Source organism: Balaenoptera acutorostrata, unplaced genomic scaffold, assembly GCF_949987535.1.
Source record: "Balaenoptera acutorostrata unplaced genomic scaffold, mBalAcu1.1 scaffold_714, whole genome shotgun sequence".
Taxonomy (NCBI): Eukaryota; Metazoa; Chordata; class Mammalia; order Artiodactyla; family Balaenopteridae; genus Balaenoptera; species Balaenoptera acutorostrata.
This window is the reverse complement of record NW_026646350.1, coordinates 123687-141426: the sequence shown is the minus strand read 5'-3', so window position 1 is coordinate 141426 and position 17740 is coordinate 123687. Positions and strand designations below refer to the sequence as shown.

At 52.9% G+C, this 17740-nt stretch overlaps 1 protein-coding gene across 1 annotated transcript in view; it reads right to left on the bottom strand.

Moving 5' to 3' along the window:
- The window catches only part of LOC130706880 (endoplasmic reticulum-Golgi intermediate compartment protein 1-like), an 86597-nt gene that overhangs the window by 12358 nt on the left and 56499 nt on the right, over positions 1–17740 (bottom strand). Inside the window, exons 3-4 of the mRNA XM_057539556.1 lie at positions 11115–11187; positions 1010–1104 (exon numbers count right to left, since the gene is read on the bottom strand). Coding sequence (XP_057395539.1) covers positions 1010–1104; positions 11115–11187 — 168 coding nt within the window. The remainder of the gene's footprint in view (positions 1–1009; positions 1105–11114; positions 11188–17740) is intronic.

The following is a 17740-nucleotide window of genomic DNA, read 5'->3' as shown; positions in this document are numbered from 1 at the left end:
AGGGAGTAGAAGGAGGAGAAGGGTCTGCATGGGGTCCGTGCCAGGCTGGGGCAGAGGGACAGCTGGAAACCCAGTCTACTCATTAACAAATCTAGGAACCAGCTCATTAGATCCTCCCAACAACCTCAAGCAAGAGATGGCACTACGCCCATTTCACAGTTGAGGAAACTGAGGCTCAGAGGGGTCACCTTAGCCAGGGTCACACAGTTTTAGTAAGCAAAGGAGCCAGAATCTGACTCCAAACCAGACTCCCAGTGGGTTCTGTTTTACACAGGTAATTCATTCTCCTGGTTGAAACACATAAAGTAAAACAAAACAAAACACACAGACACACAATGGAGTGTGAAGTCAAAAAGGATGTTTGCCACGGCTGCTAACAGCTCAGAGCTGCATCCTTCTCCTGGTGACTGCTCTTGGCTGGTTGGAGGTCCCCTTGTCTTGGGATGCTTGGGAGGTTACACGGCCCCCACCCATCCCCACACACCACCCTGTACCCATCAGCCGAGGGTATAGATACTAACAGCTCAGCCCCCTTGCTACCAGGCGAGACAGACTACGACGTCATTCACACGCCATGGCTCCCCGTGGGATCAGGCCGCAATTAGACGTCAGCTGAACACACACCTCTGTCTGTCTTCTCACCACCCTCATGCCCTTACAGGTTCCTCCTGGGAGCCCTCTCTCAATAAACCACTTGCAGAAAATCTAGGTTTTACTTCTTGGGAGCTTGATCTCACAGACACTGCCCGCCCCCCACCACCCGCCAACATGGCTACTCTCCAGAGGTAAACCGTTGGCAGTGTCATGTGTTTTTTTATTCCAAAAAACATCCAAGTGCGTGCACATTTGATTACGTCCTGCCCCACAAAAGTGGGGAGAGTTTCCTGCTGCCCGTTGTTTGCAGCTTGCCATCCACTTAACTTGTCCTGGTTGTCTCGCCATTTCTGCACACACAGCACTGTCTAGAGGAAGTGTCTTGCCGGAGCAGAGAGCTGCTGGGAATACTCACATTCACAGTGCAAATTGGGTAGACTGATGTTCAGGCTGACGTCAATTTTGCCCCCGCTGTCCTTGTCCGGGTCATCGACGTACAACTCGTTCACACTGAAGGAGACAAGTACAGAAGCCTTGTTGAGATGGGGACACCCATCCCGGCTGCAGGGGACAGCCAGGGACACTTCACTTGGTGACCACTGCTCAGACAACCCAGACTCCCATCTGGGGGAAGCCTGGACCTGCTCAAGCACAGGGGGAGCAGGGCTCCCATCTCCGTGGCGCTCTCCAAATGCGGGCCTTACCCCTTAGAAGGAGGGCAGGAGGACTGGACGGGACGGCGGCAAGAGCACGGAGTCAGACGGATTCATTTTCCAATCGTGACTCTGCCACTTTTCTATGGAACTCAGGCAGGTAACTTCACCTCTGTGAACCCTTCTGTTAAATGGGAATACCACCACCCACTGTTAATGGGGTGTTCTGAACACTTAAATGAGAATTGAGACCGTTCTAGGGATCAGGGCCAGGTACCAACAGGCCCACGGTTCCTGACTCCCTCCTCTCTTGAGCTCCCCCCAACTCAATCCCCCACCCTCCCAACCCCCCAGCCGGCTGTGAAGTCGAGGATCCTCTGGGTACTCATCCTCACCCAGGCTCTCACAAAGCTCTAGACACAGCTAGACGAATACATGTATTACTTTCCTGTGGCTGCTGGAATGAATTATCACAAAGTTAATGGCTTAAGACAATACACATTTATTCTCTTATACTTCTGGAGGTCCGAAGTCTGAGATGGGTCTGCAGGGCTGTACTCCTGGGGAGAATCAGTTTTCTTGCCCTTTTCAGCTTCTAGAGGCCTCGGCTCACAGCCCCTTCCTCCACCTTCCAAGCCAGCCGCAGGGCATCTTCTCTCCTCTCTGACCTCCTAACTCCCTCCTGTAAGGACTCCTGTGATTCCATCCTGCCCACCTGGATAACCCAGGATCATCCCCCATCTCAAGACCCTTGACATAATCACATTTGTAAAGTTCCCTTTACCACGTAAGGTAACATACCTGCAGCTCTCAGGGACAGGGACGTGGGCATCTAGGTGGGGCGGGGGAGGCACGGCGTGGGCAGGTGGCTCCATGGACAGCCAGGCCACCTTGCTGTTGGGGACAATGGCACTGCACTGGGATCTGTTAGCAACACGCTAAGTATTCAACAAATACTTTCTGAGCACTTACTACCTGTCAGGCGCTAGAGAGAGCGAGGAACCAGACAGACACGGGCTCTGCCTTCACTGAGCTTAGAGAGACCACTCAGCTCCTAAACAAACACCTTATCCCAACTTTGATGGAAAGCTGTGGGGTGCCGTGGGAGGGACTCACGGGGTGATGGACCCCTGGGGAGAGTGGGCTGGGAAGCGGGAGTTGAGGTCTGAAGGATGAGTAGGCTGTCCTGGCAAAGAGGGAGGGAGAGTCGTCGGGACAGCACTGCAGAGGTCTGGAAGCGGGAAGGGCATGGGTCGTTGGGGTAATTGGACAAAGGTCACCGTGGCTGCAGCACAGAGCCAAGGGAAGTGGGTGCGATGCAGTCGGAGAAGGGGTGGGGGCCAGGTTAGGTGGGCCAGAGGCCATCAGACTGGATCCTAAGCACAGCAGCATGGTGAGGCTGGCACTTTGATAGGATCCCTCTGGAGGCTTAGGACCAACCAGAAGGCCCTGTGCGCTAGGGAGACCTGGGAGGCTGCTGCAGTGGTGCAGGTCAGAGATGGTGGTCTGGACGCAGAGTGGTGGGGATGGAGAGGAGGGAGGGATGCAGGTACGGTGTACGGAGCAGCCAGGACTCGCTGACGGACAGGGCACAGGGGCGGGTCGAGGGAGGCATGCAAGTAGACGGCCACGTTTCTTTCTGGAACCATTCACTGGGCTGGGGGCCCCTGGAAGAGGAGCAGGATCATTGGGGAGGGAAAGGTACCGAGTTCCATACAGCCGTGCCGAGCTCAAGGTCGCCGAGGAGCCGCTGAGTGGACACCAGATGGCTGTGGCTGAAGCTCACTTCTGATTCCCAGGTAAACTCCCCACGGGGAGAGGGCACCGATTCTCAAGGCCAGCCTAATGGGCAGCTACGGGGCAGTGCTTGAGGTGGCCGGGCTGTGGTTATTTTAAACATGAATCAGGCCCCGTGGGTCCTGTCCACAGGCTGTAAAATAAAGGACTGTCAGCTCTAAACAACTGGTCTCTAAGAGAGCCTTGTAAATGGCCACTTCTTTGGGAAAGAATGAGTCAGGCCAGGGCAAGGGCACTTCATTTTTACTAAGATCCTGTCTTTGTGCCCCTGGCTCCTAGTGTGATACAGCTGATGCTCAATTAACAAGAAAAGGCAGGCTCAAAAAGATACCTGGAGCTTGTTTCCTTGTGGGGGTCACAAGGATGTTTCCAGAGACAAGAGAGCAACAGACTCGGCTTAGCCTTCAGATCGCTGGGCCTCCAGGCCATTAAGCCAGGAAAGGCCCCAACCAGGCCTGTATGCATTCATCTTATCCCTTCTGCTCCTGTGAAATGTCCTGATCCCTATTTTATTTATTTATTTATCTTGGCTGTGCCACGCGGCATGCGGGATCTTAGTTCCCTGACCAGGGATCAAACCCGTGCCCCCTGCACTGGAAGCATGGAGTCCTAACCACTGGACCACCAGGGAATTCCGCTGATCCCCATTTTAGAACCAGGAAACTGAGGCTCAGAGAAGGTGAGTCCCATCCCCAAGGTCACACAGCAAGAGCTGGCCAAGATGGAACCCCAACTCAGGTCTGCCTTCCACCAGGCTCTCCAGGGCTCACGCTGCCTCCCCTCCCTCTCGTCCTCAGCATCCAGGGTCAAAGGAGAAATTGAGCGGGGCCCTTGCCCTCTGAGGCCACAGGGTGTGAGAGAAGAGACAGGGGCCTGGGCTTGGCAGGCTCATAGCGTTGGCCCACGTCAGAGATCAGGAAGAACAAATGAGCCAGTGGCAGAGGAGCGATGGGGACCACAGGAGGTTATGCTGGAAGAAAATCAACTTCTTCACAGCCAAATGCTCTTAAGCCTTCAGTGCCCAATTTCTACCCCTGCCTTAATTCGCAGCTCTGTAGGGTTGCTGAGTAATGAGATCACTGGGTGATTAACAGCACATCACGGAGAGAGCGCCCCCAGCTTCCCTTCCCAGCTGAGTGAGACTCTTCCTTGAAGCTACTCACCTTTCCTACCTGGGAGGCTGGGCCCCTGCACATCACTGAGGGACTGTGGGATGATGTCATCCCCTGGCAATCCTCTGGAGGTGACCTCAACACAGAGCGAGGTGAATCCCAGGTGTGGCACCAAGGTGAGCTCACCCTCGAGGCCCCAGGAGGCCTCTCCCAGCCCACGGAGCCCGGGCTCCCAGGGGCTGAAGTGCCGCCCCAGAGAAAGGGGCCGAAGTGCTGGGGAGGAGATGGAAAACTCACTGGCCTGCAGAGCTTGGGGCCAGTCTGGTTACGTAAGGCCAGGACTGGCTGCTCCCAGGCACCTTCTGGAAGGGCTCCGGGCTGCAGGATAAACACGGTTCAATCACCTGTGCCGCCCGCCCCATGAGGTCAATACAGCTGCCTTCCACGTCCAAGGAAAATGTTCCAGGGCCCCTGGCCTCCTGCCACCCCATGCCAGCGCTGCAGGCCTGCCCTCAGCACCCCTCGCGGGCGCCTGCCAAGGCTAGTTAACGTTATTGGCTGAACTGATTTTAAAAGGCAAACAGAGGCTAGAAATCAGCCCACCTGGAGGGAAAATCAAGGCTTTTTGTGGATTCACCACTGCTGTTTGGGGGCTCTTGTGGGCCTGACTCCTCCTGTCACCAGCATGGGTGATGAGAACCCGTGCGGCAGTGGCAGACAGATGTGGGCTCACCTCTTGGCTCTGCCACTTGGAAGCTGGGGGACCTGGGACTAGTTGCTTCGCCTCTCTGAGCCTCGGTTTCCCCAACTGTAAAACTGGGAAAGCTTTCTATGAAGTCTGAAGATAGGAAAGATCAATCTATGGTAATAAAAGTCAGAACGGTGGTGGTGCTGGTTCCTGACTTGGGAGGGGGCTCCAGGAAACCTCCCAGGAGGTGGAGACGTGTTGTCTTGACGGGGCGATGGTGACACGGGTGTGAACACAGGCAAGCGTTCATCAAGCCTCACCTTTAACATTCGTGCACTTTGCCGTTTGTACATCATACACATAACCTCACGAGAAAGAAGGAAAGGAAAAAAGGAAAGGGGGGGAGGAAGACAAGGAGAAAAAGAGGGCTAATGGTTCTCGCTACTTCACAGGGCTGTGTGAGGACTTGGCAGTAAAGCTGCAGGCTGTCCCGGGGCCAGGGGTGTGCACGTTATCATTTGTGTCTGAGGGCCTAGCACAGAGCACAGGCCCCTCTGGGTAAAGAGAATAAGGCGGCATGTTGATTTCCATGCTCTCAGGGTGCAAATCCTAGCTCTGCTACCCACTGGCTGGCTGACCTTCTACAAGGGGCTTTGCCTTCTTCACCAGCCTCAGTTTCCCCAGATGTGAAATAGGGACAACCATAGACATAATCTTAGGAAAGAGCATGTGCCCAATGAATGCTCACTGCTTTTATTGTTATCATGAACATCGCAATGTTTACTGAGTTGATGATCATAGGCACAGAGACAGGATCCGCCTCACAGCACTGTGGTGAGGACTAAACATGTGTGCAAGGCCCCTGGTATATTCTACGGCCCACACAAAAGCTTGCCTTGCTTAGAACTAACCCAAGATGTCCCGGTTCTGAGCACCCAGCTGGTGCCAGGCACTGCGCTGGGGCCTTTCACTTGTATCAGTACTATCTCATTTAAACAGCAAGCCAGCGTTTAATAGGAGTTACTGTTCTCTTTTCACAAGGATGAAACTGGGCTCAGAGGAAGGTCGACAAAGGATTGACCAAGATCACACAGCCAGGAAGAGGCAGAGGCAGGATTGGACGCTGGAGCCACTGATGCCCAGAGCCATGCTTTTTCCACCACATTCCACTGGGTGGGGCCGGATCAATGAAAGACCGAGAGGCAGGTGGCCCCCCAAGCAGACCTGTGATGCAGGGGCCACCGTCTTTCTGATAATCTGCAGATGCCCACCCTACCCCACCCATGGCCCAAGTACCTACAGGACAGGAGGTGCTAAGGGCTCCACTCCCTTTGTGTCCCTCAAGCCTCCCTCTGTCATCTCTACCCACCAGGAGCTGCAGCATCTGCCTCCTTCCCACCCGCAGCCCTGCCCCGGGCGAGGGCTCCCTGAGCGGCAGCAGAGAGCTCGTGCTCGCAACCTCTGTTTGGGGGGTGGGGCACATTCCAGGTGGGGGACGCCAGACTGCGTCGGACTGCATGGCGGTCAGTAAGCAGTGGCCATGTAGGGAGAGAGGAAGAAAGGGACCAGGGAGGTTTGGGTGGGGGGAGAGTAGGTGGAATGTAACGGAGGGCCTTGAAATTCTAGGCTGAGGCGTGAGTCCAATGACATCTACAGAAAACAATTTTATTTGCTTTTAGAAGAGCACTTGAATACTTCGGATTCCTGCCCAAAGTCGCTGACCTCCATGCTTAATAATTTGATCTAATGGAAACTTACCCAGCAGTGAGGCTCGCAGTAAAGGGCTTTGGGTGGGAGTGGGAGGGCAGGGATGAGGTTATGCAAGCAAGCTCTCCGGGACCTTGAGTTTTAAATCTAGACCGTTCCAGGTGTAAGTAAGTGTACCTATTACCTACCAGGCAGATGTCCCCAAAGCATCTCTTTACAGCCACCTAGTCCTGCCCCCCCCCTACCTTTCTCCAAAGCCATCACCCTGGGACCCTCAGCCCCTCTGCCTTGGGTCATCGCCCAGCCCCCTCACCAGGCCTTGGCCTCCAGGGTCACCCCGCCCCAAACCCATCTTTGCAAGAGGTGATCTTTCCGAGGCACGAACCCCATCCCATCACTCTGTGCTCAGAAGCCTTCAGGCCTCCCATTGCTCCTCCACGTGATGACCATGGCTCTCTACCTGGCCCTGGCTCACAATCCAGGCCTCAGAGTGGGTAAGCTGGGCTCCTAGGGAGCCGTCGAGCTCCTCCTCCTGGCTAAGTTACTGGCCTACCCACTCTGGGCCTGCTACTAGAGCGTGTGAGGACACAGTTCAAGGTAACGTCCAAGTTCCAACTCGGTGGGCAATGGTTTCCTGCCTGTGAGGCCACCTCCCCCCAGAAGGGCGCATACAAGGCTCCCAGTGAACTATTCTGACCAAAAAGCAGCAGCTGCCATGCCCGTGGGGCTCCAAAATGCTCTGGGCAGAAAAGGACGGGATATGGGGATCTGGGTACCAATTCTAGGCTTTAGCATCAGACAGGCCTGGGTGTTTGTTTGGTTTTTTTTTTCCCCTCCTGGCCACTCCACACAGCATGTGGGATCTTAGTTCCCCGACCAGGGATCGAACCTGTGCCCCATGCAGTGGAAGTGCAGAGTCCTAACCACTGGACCGCCAGGGAAGCCCCGGGCCTGGGTTTGACTCTCGCGCTAACCACTTACTAACTGCACTGTGGTTTTAGCTTCCTGGTGCCTCAGTTTCCCCAGCTATAAAGTGAGACTAATGTCAACAGTAGTACTTGGCTCAAGGGGTTTTGTGACCTTCAAATAAGATGAGCGTTGTAAAGTGCTAGCTTAGGTGGCTGGCATGTGGTTGCCTATTATAAATCACAACTGAAAAGTCTGAGTTGTATTAAGCTATAAATGATCAATGGAGAGTTCCAGTTACTACGTTTTCTTGTTATAAATCCTCATCAGGTTAATAATTAAGAGCAGCCGGAGCCTGGGCAGCCACAGGCTGGAATGTTCTGTGGCCACGTTCTCTGAGGAGCAGGACGCCGCTCCCCTACAGACACAGAGCCTCAGAGCACCCTGGGGGGGCCACTTTCCCAAGGATAATTCATGTCCAGGTTGAAGTCCAATCACCCAAACAGGTTTCCCCTCCCCACCGGGCCGGGCCAGAATAGCCTCTTATGTCACTGATAACCACAGGCCAGCATTAGAGCAATGTTGATCCAACCAGAGGTGACCTCATTTCCTTGGGTTACAATCTCATGGCGGGGGTGGGGAGGCCAACCCACTGTGGTCACAAAACTGCCAGGGAGGGCCAGCCACCCAGAAAAGGAAAAGAAGTGTGACCTGCGGTCCTTCCCGCATCAGCAGGGCTTCCCGGGGGTCGGAGAAGCTTCTGATAGAGGAAGGACCCCAAGGTGCAATCCTCTGTCCTCTGGATTTTCCTGTGGAGCCCTCGCCCGCGAGGACTCCCTTTGGGCAACTCTTACACCTTGGTCACAAGGCCGCAGAGAGAAAGGAGGCGTTAGGGTCACCGCATCATCATGGATGGAGCCTCTGGCCCGGACAGGTCTCTCTTCTCACCCTCACTGCTCTGCCTCTCCCCAGCCCTCTCACTGCCGGTGGGGAAGTGCTTATTAGCCCAGGGCCAGACACAAGGCAAACACTGAATGAATGGCCCCTCGTGTTTTGATTCCCCTCATCTTTCTTCCTCCCTGGGGATGTGGTGGGACCAGCGTGTTCAGAATGCCCCCAGGAGCCAGGAAGAGGAAGTGCTGGAGAGGGAAAGGGGACAGAGCAGTGGGAACACACTGTGCTCTTGAGAAAGAAGTGAGTCCTGCCCTGGTAAATGGAGTGAGCTGTCCGGGCTTGCTCAAGTGTCCTGTACGCAGCAGCGGGGCTCCTCCTGCTGCAGTCACCAGCTCTGACGTCCAAATGTACCTGTTGGGGTGTTGCCAAGGCACTCTGCCTCATTATGGGCTAAGCTGATGATCGGCTGAATGAATTGCCTCTCAGAATGTCAACTGGAGGTGAGGGAGGCCCCTTCTTAACTCAAGGGGGGGAGACAAAAAAATTAACACTCACAGAGTACTCATCACATGACAGGTGCTGAGTGGCCTTACAACCTTTTTCCTGTTAGACAGGGAAGAAATATGAAATGAATAAATGCCTGAAGGGATATGGATCTTAAAGTATATCAGGCACTATGTTAAACACCTTTCAAGGTCAATAATCTTGTTAAAGCCTCACAAAATATCCCATACCTTCTCTATCTCCTATCCTGCTTTGTTTTTTCTTCAGAGCCCCTATCACTAATTGATACATTCCGTTGTGTTTGCTTGTGGACCATCTGTGTCCAGCGCCTGCATTTTTGGCTTCTCTGAGCATGGAGTCACACGGTAGTAAATCGGACATACCTGATGCCTGACTTCTGAGGGCTCAGGACCAAGGATGATCGCCATTAATCCGTGGCAGTGTACAGAGCCTGGCCTGACTCGGGTCCACCTGCTCCGTATTCTACTCTCGCTGCTTGCTCACTTTGCTCTAGCCACACCAGCTCTCTGTCTTCACATACACCAGGTAATTCCTGCCTCAGGGCCTTTGCACTTGCTAGTGTCCCTGCCTGGAATAGGTAAAGCCTTGCACCTGGCACCTGGGATACGGTCAGGGCTCCCTCCTTGTTGCTGTCACCTGGGTACCGCTTCTCACCTGGCTCAGAACATGAGAGGCCTGCACAGAAGCCCCCCTCCCAGGGAATGGGGTGTGACCTGGAGAGACCAGCAGGTGCCTGGCACACAGTAGGTCCTTCATAATGCCAGCAGGTCTCAATTTCTGGCTGCTCTCCCTGCTTCCACCTCCAAATCACGATGGGATGACCCGTGAAATATCCAGTGGCCCAAAGGTGCACACTTGACTGGGACAGAGTCCAGGGGGAACAAAGCTCCTTGTCTGACCCCTGCCTGGTCAAGGAGTTATGTCTTGGGAAGCAGACAAGCTTCCCCAGAGCTGGAAGGAAGCCTTGCCTCTGATGTACCCTCCCTTGTTTGGCCAGAAATACTGGGACCCAGAGAGGTTTGGCAACTTGCCACCTGTCACAGAGCAGGTGGTAACTGAGCAAGGACCTGGCCCTGGATCTCCCAAGGCCTTGTCCAGTGCTCTTTCCAACACTCCATGAGGCTCCTGGGGCTTTGGTGCCATCAGAGTTAAAAACAGGATCAGAGAGAGAGACGGAAGACAAACTCTCCCACGTCAGAGGAGGGCGGGAAGCTATATTCAGAAACGAGTTGGGGCGGGGGCGGGGGGGGGGCGGGGGGCAAGACAGTGGACAAGTCCCCTCACCTCTCTGAGCCTCAGTTTCCTCATCTATAAAGAGGGGACAACTACCTCCCAGGGCTGTTTGAGGATTAAGGCGGTAATGGTTACAGAGCAACAAGGACCATCTTGGGCTGAGCAGCTCTGTTTTCAGTTTCCTATTGTCTTGTGGCTGACAGGAAACCAAGAAATTCCATGAGTGAAAAAGAAAATTCCAGTGTTGGACAGGGGTGTGGGTGGCCGGAGCCCAGCCCCGTGATGACTTTCTGGGTTATAAACATGGAAATGCAGAGGCTTGGAAGCCAGAGGTGAAGGCAGGAAGCTTCTGGGTCTAATTCATCTCAGAGGGGCATCTGATGAGGCTGTGACTGAATAATTCCAATGGCATTCGGTGTTACACAGGCCCCAGAGCATTTACTAGCTTATCTGAACTCCAGATGATTCTAGGAACTGGGGATGGATTCACAGTGCGTCAGCCCGCTGCCAGGAAGCCCATGCTGACTCCTCACCCAGTGTGGGCCTAGAACAGGGAAGGGGGCTTGGTTGAGGGGGCCAGGCTCCGATGTCAGAACCCCGCCCCCTCCACCGCCTCGGGTAGAAAGCTGCCCCCATTTTTCTCTGACTTCTTCCAGCTTTCACATCAAACGACCCTGTGATGACTCAGAGGGAAAAAAGCCCACTGGCCGAACACAGGGACGGCAAACAGGAGCAAATGATTTCTGTTCATCTGCGGACCCGGGAGGTGCCTCCCTGACCCCAGAAGGGAACCAAAGTTTTCTCTTCAGCTTTAACGAAGCAATGTTGGTTTTCGCTCTGGCTTTAAAACCCTTTTAAGAAACAGAGGCGTGACTGATGCCACAGGCTTGGAAACAGGAGGTAGAAGGTTCGGAGGTTTCTCTCCTTTGTAAAAAGCCCCTCTCTCTTCTCACCTGGGGTCCCCGGAAGCTCTGGAATGCCTCACCAGGGGGCGATGTAACTTACATTTCCGTCGTTACGAATCCGGTGAGCTCCGAGAGGAAGAGGAAGAGGATGAAGAGGCAGCAGCAGATAGAGACTGGAAGAAACAACACAGACACCCAGTTAAGGGTGGTGGGCACTGATGGAGGGAAGCCAACCCCCCGACCCTGCCCTCAAAGAAAAGTTGCTTACAGGGAGGGGGACAGAGGCCCACAGACCCTCCCCAAAGCCCCTTCTTACTCTTGGCCTCAATGTGAAGCAGCCCCACTGTCAGAAAGGTAGACCACCTTTGGAACTGATCTGACCCTCCCGTGTGGACCTCCCCACCCCCGCCATGCCCCCAAATAGGCAGATCCTCCAAGGGGCCAGCCCGCCTTCCCTCCATAACAGCATTCTCATGCAGAAGTCAGTCAGAAAATAAGGGCTGCAAATCGGTGGCCCACAGATGTGTTCTGTTTGGCTCGACTGATGCGTATTTTAAAATTTGGAGTTGACATTGAACAATCCCGAGATTTCACGTAGAAGCCCAGATTTCTGGCTGCTCCAGAACACTCAAGCCCTTGTTCCCACAGGGGCTCTGAGCTCACCAGTTTGCTGCAGGCCCCACCATCCCCTCCTGCCACCCAGATTCCAAGGCTGAGGCAGAGTGTCGGTTGCCCTCCATCACCACCCGCTGTGGTCCCATCAACATTGTGCCCGTGTCCCTAGCAGAGGCGAGAACATGAGGATACTCAGTGCTGGGCTTCAAAAGAAGGGACAACTCTCTGTGGGAGTGAAGAGTTGGGGTCCTACAAGTCTGAAATGCAGAGAGAGCAGAATGGAGCTCCAGGGTCGGCCCACATCACTTGGATTTATCTCGCCTGCCTGGCCCTTGATGAGGTTGGATTTTGTGACCTTGGACTCGCTCCTTGGGGCAGGACATAACGAGTGCCCCAGGGGCTGGCCCTCAACTCATCTCCAGATACTCCCCCTACATCTAACCACCCAGCGACCTCGAGCCACGTGCTGTTTCCTAAATATGCTATGGTTCCTGTCTGGAATGTCCTTCCCCATCTTCCCTCCTCCTCCTTGGTCATCCTCTCTGCCTGGTGAACTCCTACTCATCCTTGCAGGTTGAGGCCCAACTCAAATGTCCCTTCTGGTGAGAAGCTCCCCCAACCCTCAGAGGTTGAGCTGGTCACTCTTTCCTCTGTGTTCCCAGCCTCTATCTGAACACCTTCCAAATGTTATCTGTGGCTCTCCCTTTCACTAGACTGATACCCTGGAAGGCAAAAACTCCACAGCTCCAGTGCCTGGCCTGGGGCTGGGCACACAGGAGGTAATAATAGGTTTCGTGTAAGGCAGGGAGCCAGGCCCCAGAATACAGAATAAGGGCTGAGTGCGCCTCATCTGGGTTTATCATAGAGGCATGTCGTGGGCAATGGCTCACACAGTGTGGTCCCACTACTCACGTGCTGTGTGTCCCTGGGTAAATTAACTTAACCTCTCTCTGCCTCAGTTTCCGCATCTGTAAAATGGCACCAGTAGTAGCACTTGCCTTATGGGGCTGCTTGAGAATTTCCACAACACAGAAACTGGACTTGAAATAGTGCCTGGCAGGTAATAATGCCTCAAGCATTAGCTCATTATTAGGATTTTCATCAGGGAGACCTTGGAGGGTGTGGTGATTTGGGGAAGGTGATTTGGCCAGTGGGTTGACCCTCAGTTTCCCGCAAAGAAAAGTTCCCAGTACCACCTGCTGATTCGGCCACATTCTTGAGAGTCTGTACCTGGTTGGCTGAGCCGTCCTGACTGATGCTGAAACCAGGTTATCTGTCATCATCACCATCGTTATTATTATCATCATCTATCTATGGCAAAATATACAGTCAAAGATACGTTCTGGGCTCCCCTGGTGGCAGAGTGGTTAAGAATCCGCCTGCCAACGCAGGGGACACGGGTTCGAGCCCTGGTCTGGGAAGATCCCACATGCCGTGGAGCAACTAAGCCCGCACGCCACAACTACTGAAGCCCGCACGCCTAGAGCCCGTGCTCCGCCACAAGAGAAGCCATTGCAGTGAGAAGCCCGCGCACCACAATGAAGAGTAGCCCCCGCTCACTGCAACTAGAGAAAGCCCGTGTGCAGCAACAAAGACCCAACTCAGCCAAAAATAAATAAATAAAATAAATAAATAAAATAAATAAATTTATTTTAAAAAAAACAACATTCTGAGGCAAGAAGGCAGAGAACAAGTGTTTGTGGGGCACCTACCACATGCCCTGCTGTGGGAGTGTTAACAGATACCTGTCACGTCACACTCCCATGTGAAAGAGGGTATGAGTCCGTGTGGAGGGTGTAGAAATGGAGGCTCAGAAAGAGGAAGAGAGTGGCCCAGGGACACACTGGGTGGCAGGTGGGGGGGGTGGGGAGGGCTGGAACCTGAGCGGTCTAGAGCCAATGCCCTAAGAAAAGGAACCCCGAGATCTCAGACTCCAAGTGAAGGGCGGGACAGGGACATCCCCAGAGTCCCCACCAAGCCTCCAAAACCACACCCAGACATGGGGCATACTAGAATGACTCCCCAGTTCTTCCAAACTTTGAAAAAGCTGTACAGGGCAGAGTTTAAGGGTTTTACTTTTTTTTTGGAAGAAGTAATACATGCAAGTGATAAGAAAAATCATCAAGCTGTATAAAAAGGCAAACTGTGTGAGTCTCTTTCTCACTCCCGACCCACAGCCCCCTGCTCAGAGGTACCACCCTTACAGCCTGTGTCCTGCCATGGGTATACGAGTTTTTCATCTAATCAAATAGCATAATGTACACATGCTTTCTCTCTTTTTTTTAAATTTAATTTTATTTATTTTTTTGGGCTACTACGTTGGGTCTTCGTGGCTGCACATGGGCTTCTCACTCCAGTGGCTTCTCTTGTTGTGGAGCATGGGCTCTAGGTGCACGGGCTTCAGTAGTTGCGGCACGTGGGCTCAGTATTTGCGGCGCGCGGGCTCTAGGGCATGCGGGCTCCGTAGTTGTGGCTCATGGGCTCCGTAGTTGTGGCTCGCGGGCTCTAGAGCGCAGGCTCAGTAGTTGTGGCGCACGGGCTCAGTTGCTCCACGGCATGTGGGATCTTCCCGGACCAGGGATCGAACCCGTGTCCCCTGCATTGGCAGGCGGATTCTTAACCACCGTGCCACTAGGGAAGTCCCTGTACACATGCTTTCAACCGTGCTTTGCTCACTCAGCAATCTATGTCTAAGCAGGTCCCACATCAGTTTATACAGAGTGGCCATGTGGCTTGTTTGTTTTCATGGCATAGAAATTAATTTCAAATGTCTTCTCCAGCTGCTGAACAAATCCACTGCAGAAGACCAGCTGGCAATCCAAATTTCCCAGGCTCACATCCTTCCCCTTCTCACCTGCAAACTGCAGCTGTGATGCCTCCTGATAAAGAATCCCGCCAGGTGGGCAAAGCACCCTTCTCACTTGAAATCTCACACCTTTTCTGACCCACGTTTCAGAGCCATTTTCACCCTTCCCACCCCACCTTCAAGCCCCAGCAACCCACAGGTTGCTGTAATGATGAAGAGGCCCAAACTCGGGAGGTGTTTTTGAAGGTCAGTGCTGACTTAGGCCAATCCAGGTTTTCTAGCTGCCTTCCTTGCTCCAAGCCTGCAAACGGGCCCCAAACTTCTGACTCTATGCAGATCAGAGGTGGGGGGACAGGGATGGGAAGGCCTCCTTCTGAAACCTGCATGTGTTGTCCCAGGCTTGGATCCAGCAGGTGGATAAGTGCAGAGTCTGCTCAGCTGAATCTGAGTGTCCAGCAGCCCATGCTGTGTGTCTGCTTCCCCTACCTGGTCCCCAGACTGGAAAGACAGAGATAATGTCTCAGCACCCCTGGGGCCTCAGGGTCTAGCACAGTGCCTGGCTCAGAGGAGGTATGAAATAAATATTTGTTGAGTGAGTGAATGAATGAATAAAAAAACATGAAGGCAGGTAGGAAGGATTTCCACCAGAAAGGCCTTCTGATACTGAAGAGCTTTTCAATCCATGTTTGGGCAAGATGCTCAGGCTCTGTGACTCCAGACTTCTTCTGAAACTGACTCAGGCACTGGACAGTAGGAATGTGACGCCAGGAGGGTGCTCGCTAGTGGGAGATCTGGTGCAGCCAGCAAAGGGGGCACCGGACTCAAGACCCAGACACCAGCAAGTCAAGGAATCTGTGTAAGGCCACACGAGCACTTCGGTGGAGAAGGCAAAATTCAAACCTCGACCCGTGAGTCTCCAGTGCCCTTGCTGGTTCCTTCAGTTATTAATAGCGCTTACCATGACGTCATGAAATGGTGTGTTTCTGCATCTGCCTGCCTGCTCAGCCATGCACTCTTCAAGGACAAAGACCGAAGCCCATTCATCAATTTGGTCCCAGGACGGGGCACATGGCCTGGCCCCAGACCTGGCTGATAAATATTTGTTCACTAAATGGTAGCTAAGGGCTGGCTTCCCGTGCTCACGCCTTTCCTCTTGTGCAAGGGAACTTGCCCTCTCACACACTGTGCTTGAGACTACAAATCAAACCACGTCCCCGGAGGGCCACTTGGCAGTACCTTCTGCATTTCACAATGCACATGCCCTTTGACCCGGTAATTCCTCTTCTAGGAAAGTTACCTTACAGAAATAACCATACAAGGATACAAAAACATATGGACAAGGATGTCTATAATAGCAATAAGCTGGAATCAGAACGCCCATCCTCAGGAGGCTGGTTACATAAACCGTGGGTCGGCCAGATAATGGAAAGAAGCACATGGTGGCCGTTCACGTGCTGGAATGAAAGGTGTGCAGGATGTGTCAGTTAAAAAAGGGCAGGGAAGGACGGTGTGCCCAGTACGCTCCTGTCTGTGCTTAAAATGATGACACAGGTATTTCAAAGACTGAATATGTTTTTTAAAAATTCTAGAGGGATACAGATCTGATTGTTAAACCTACTCGATAAGGGACAGGACTGCAGAGCCTGCAAAGAAGCGGCCTGAGCTGTTGGTGGTAGGAAGGGGATAGGAAGCCTCGTTGGAATTTTTGTGACCAGGTTCATAAACTAATTGAACGGGTAGATGAACGAGCCCTTTTCCTCTTATGTGCCCCGAGTACCTTTTCCGTGGGGATCAAGGCACAAAGCGTCACAGCTTCTGCGGTCACAGACCCTCATGGGCTGTGGGCTCCAAGAGGAGAGTGATAAGAAGAGGTGCACGGTCCAAGCACTGAGAGTTTGCCACGTACCCCATACTTGACAGGCGTGATCACACTTGACCCCCAGATCAGAAAACTGAGTCTCGGAAAGGTGAAGTGACTTGCTCAGAGTCACCCAGCTGCTAAATGGGAGAATGAACCCAGCTCTGCCAGACCTGAAGCTAGCAGGACATGAATCCTGCTGCCTGTTTCCCTTTGTAGCAATAAAATGTTTTTTACAAAAATTCTCTCCCTGGATTAGCAATTCAAAATGTCCACATCTCCAGGGATGTGGACATCCAGACTCAAGAAGGCATCTGCAGCTTGGACGACCTAAGCTAGAGGCAGAGCCAGCCGGGGTGCGGGGATCCCCAAGGTCATCCCCTGACCTGATAATGGCCTGCCCTGGGAAGCAGCGGTGGACTCCAATATGACTGCCCGGCCCCAGGGCCCTGCTCAGGGGACAGTCCATGGGGAGGGTCCCTCTCCCACACCAAGCACTGGAGAGGCCCACCTCTTGCAAGCTGTGAAACTTCAGACAAGTCACTTCACCTCTCTGAGTCCATTTTCTCATCTGGAAAATGTGGGTAGAGCCTTCCTGCTTGCAAAGTGCTTTTGGTTTGTTTTTATGTTTTTTTAAATAAACTTTATTGTGGAATAATAATAGACGCAAAGATAGTACAGAGAGTTCCCATCCGCCCTTCGCCCAGCTTCCCCTTATGTTAACATCTTACATAACCCTGGTATGTTTGTCAAAATGAATAAATTAACATTGTCCAATACTGTTAACTATGCTACAGACTTATTAGATCACTAATTTCTCCGCTAGTGCCTGTTTTCTGTTCCGGGACCAGACCTGGTATCCCATTTTGCATTTAGTCATCGTGTCTTTAGTCTCGAATCTGTGACAGTTCCTCAGTCTTTTCTTGGTTTTCAAGACCTTGCTACTTTCAAAGAGTCTTGGCTAGGTGTCCTGTAGAGGGTCCCCCAGGCTGGGGCTGTCTGCTGCTTTTCCATGATTACACTGGGTTGTGGTTTTGGGGGAAGATTTCACGGAGGTGAGGTGCCCTTCCCATCAAATCCCATGGCAGGCAGCAGGCATGTGACATCTACGTGACCTCTTCCTCACTGGTTGATGCTAACCTTTGTCACTCGGTGACGGGGCAGGCTCTGGATGTCTCCACCATAGTTACTACTTCCTTTCCATTCTCTCCTCTTTAATAGTGAGTCACTAGCCCACACTCCAGGAGAGGAGAGTTGAGCTCTCAGAGGGGCATATATTCATAAATATTATTTGGAATTCCTCTATAAGGAAGGTTAATCCCTTCCCTCCCATTTATTTAGATCAGTATGGACTCCTGGACCTTTTTCTTAATTCTTTGGGTAACAAGCCAATAATGCCATTATTTATTGTGTTACTCAGATTGCCCTGTGTTGGTCTTTGCCCTCT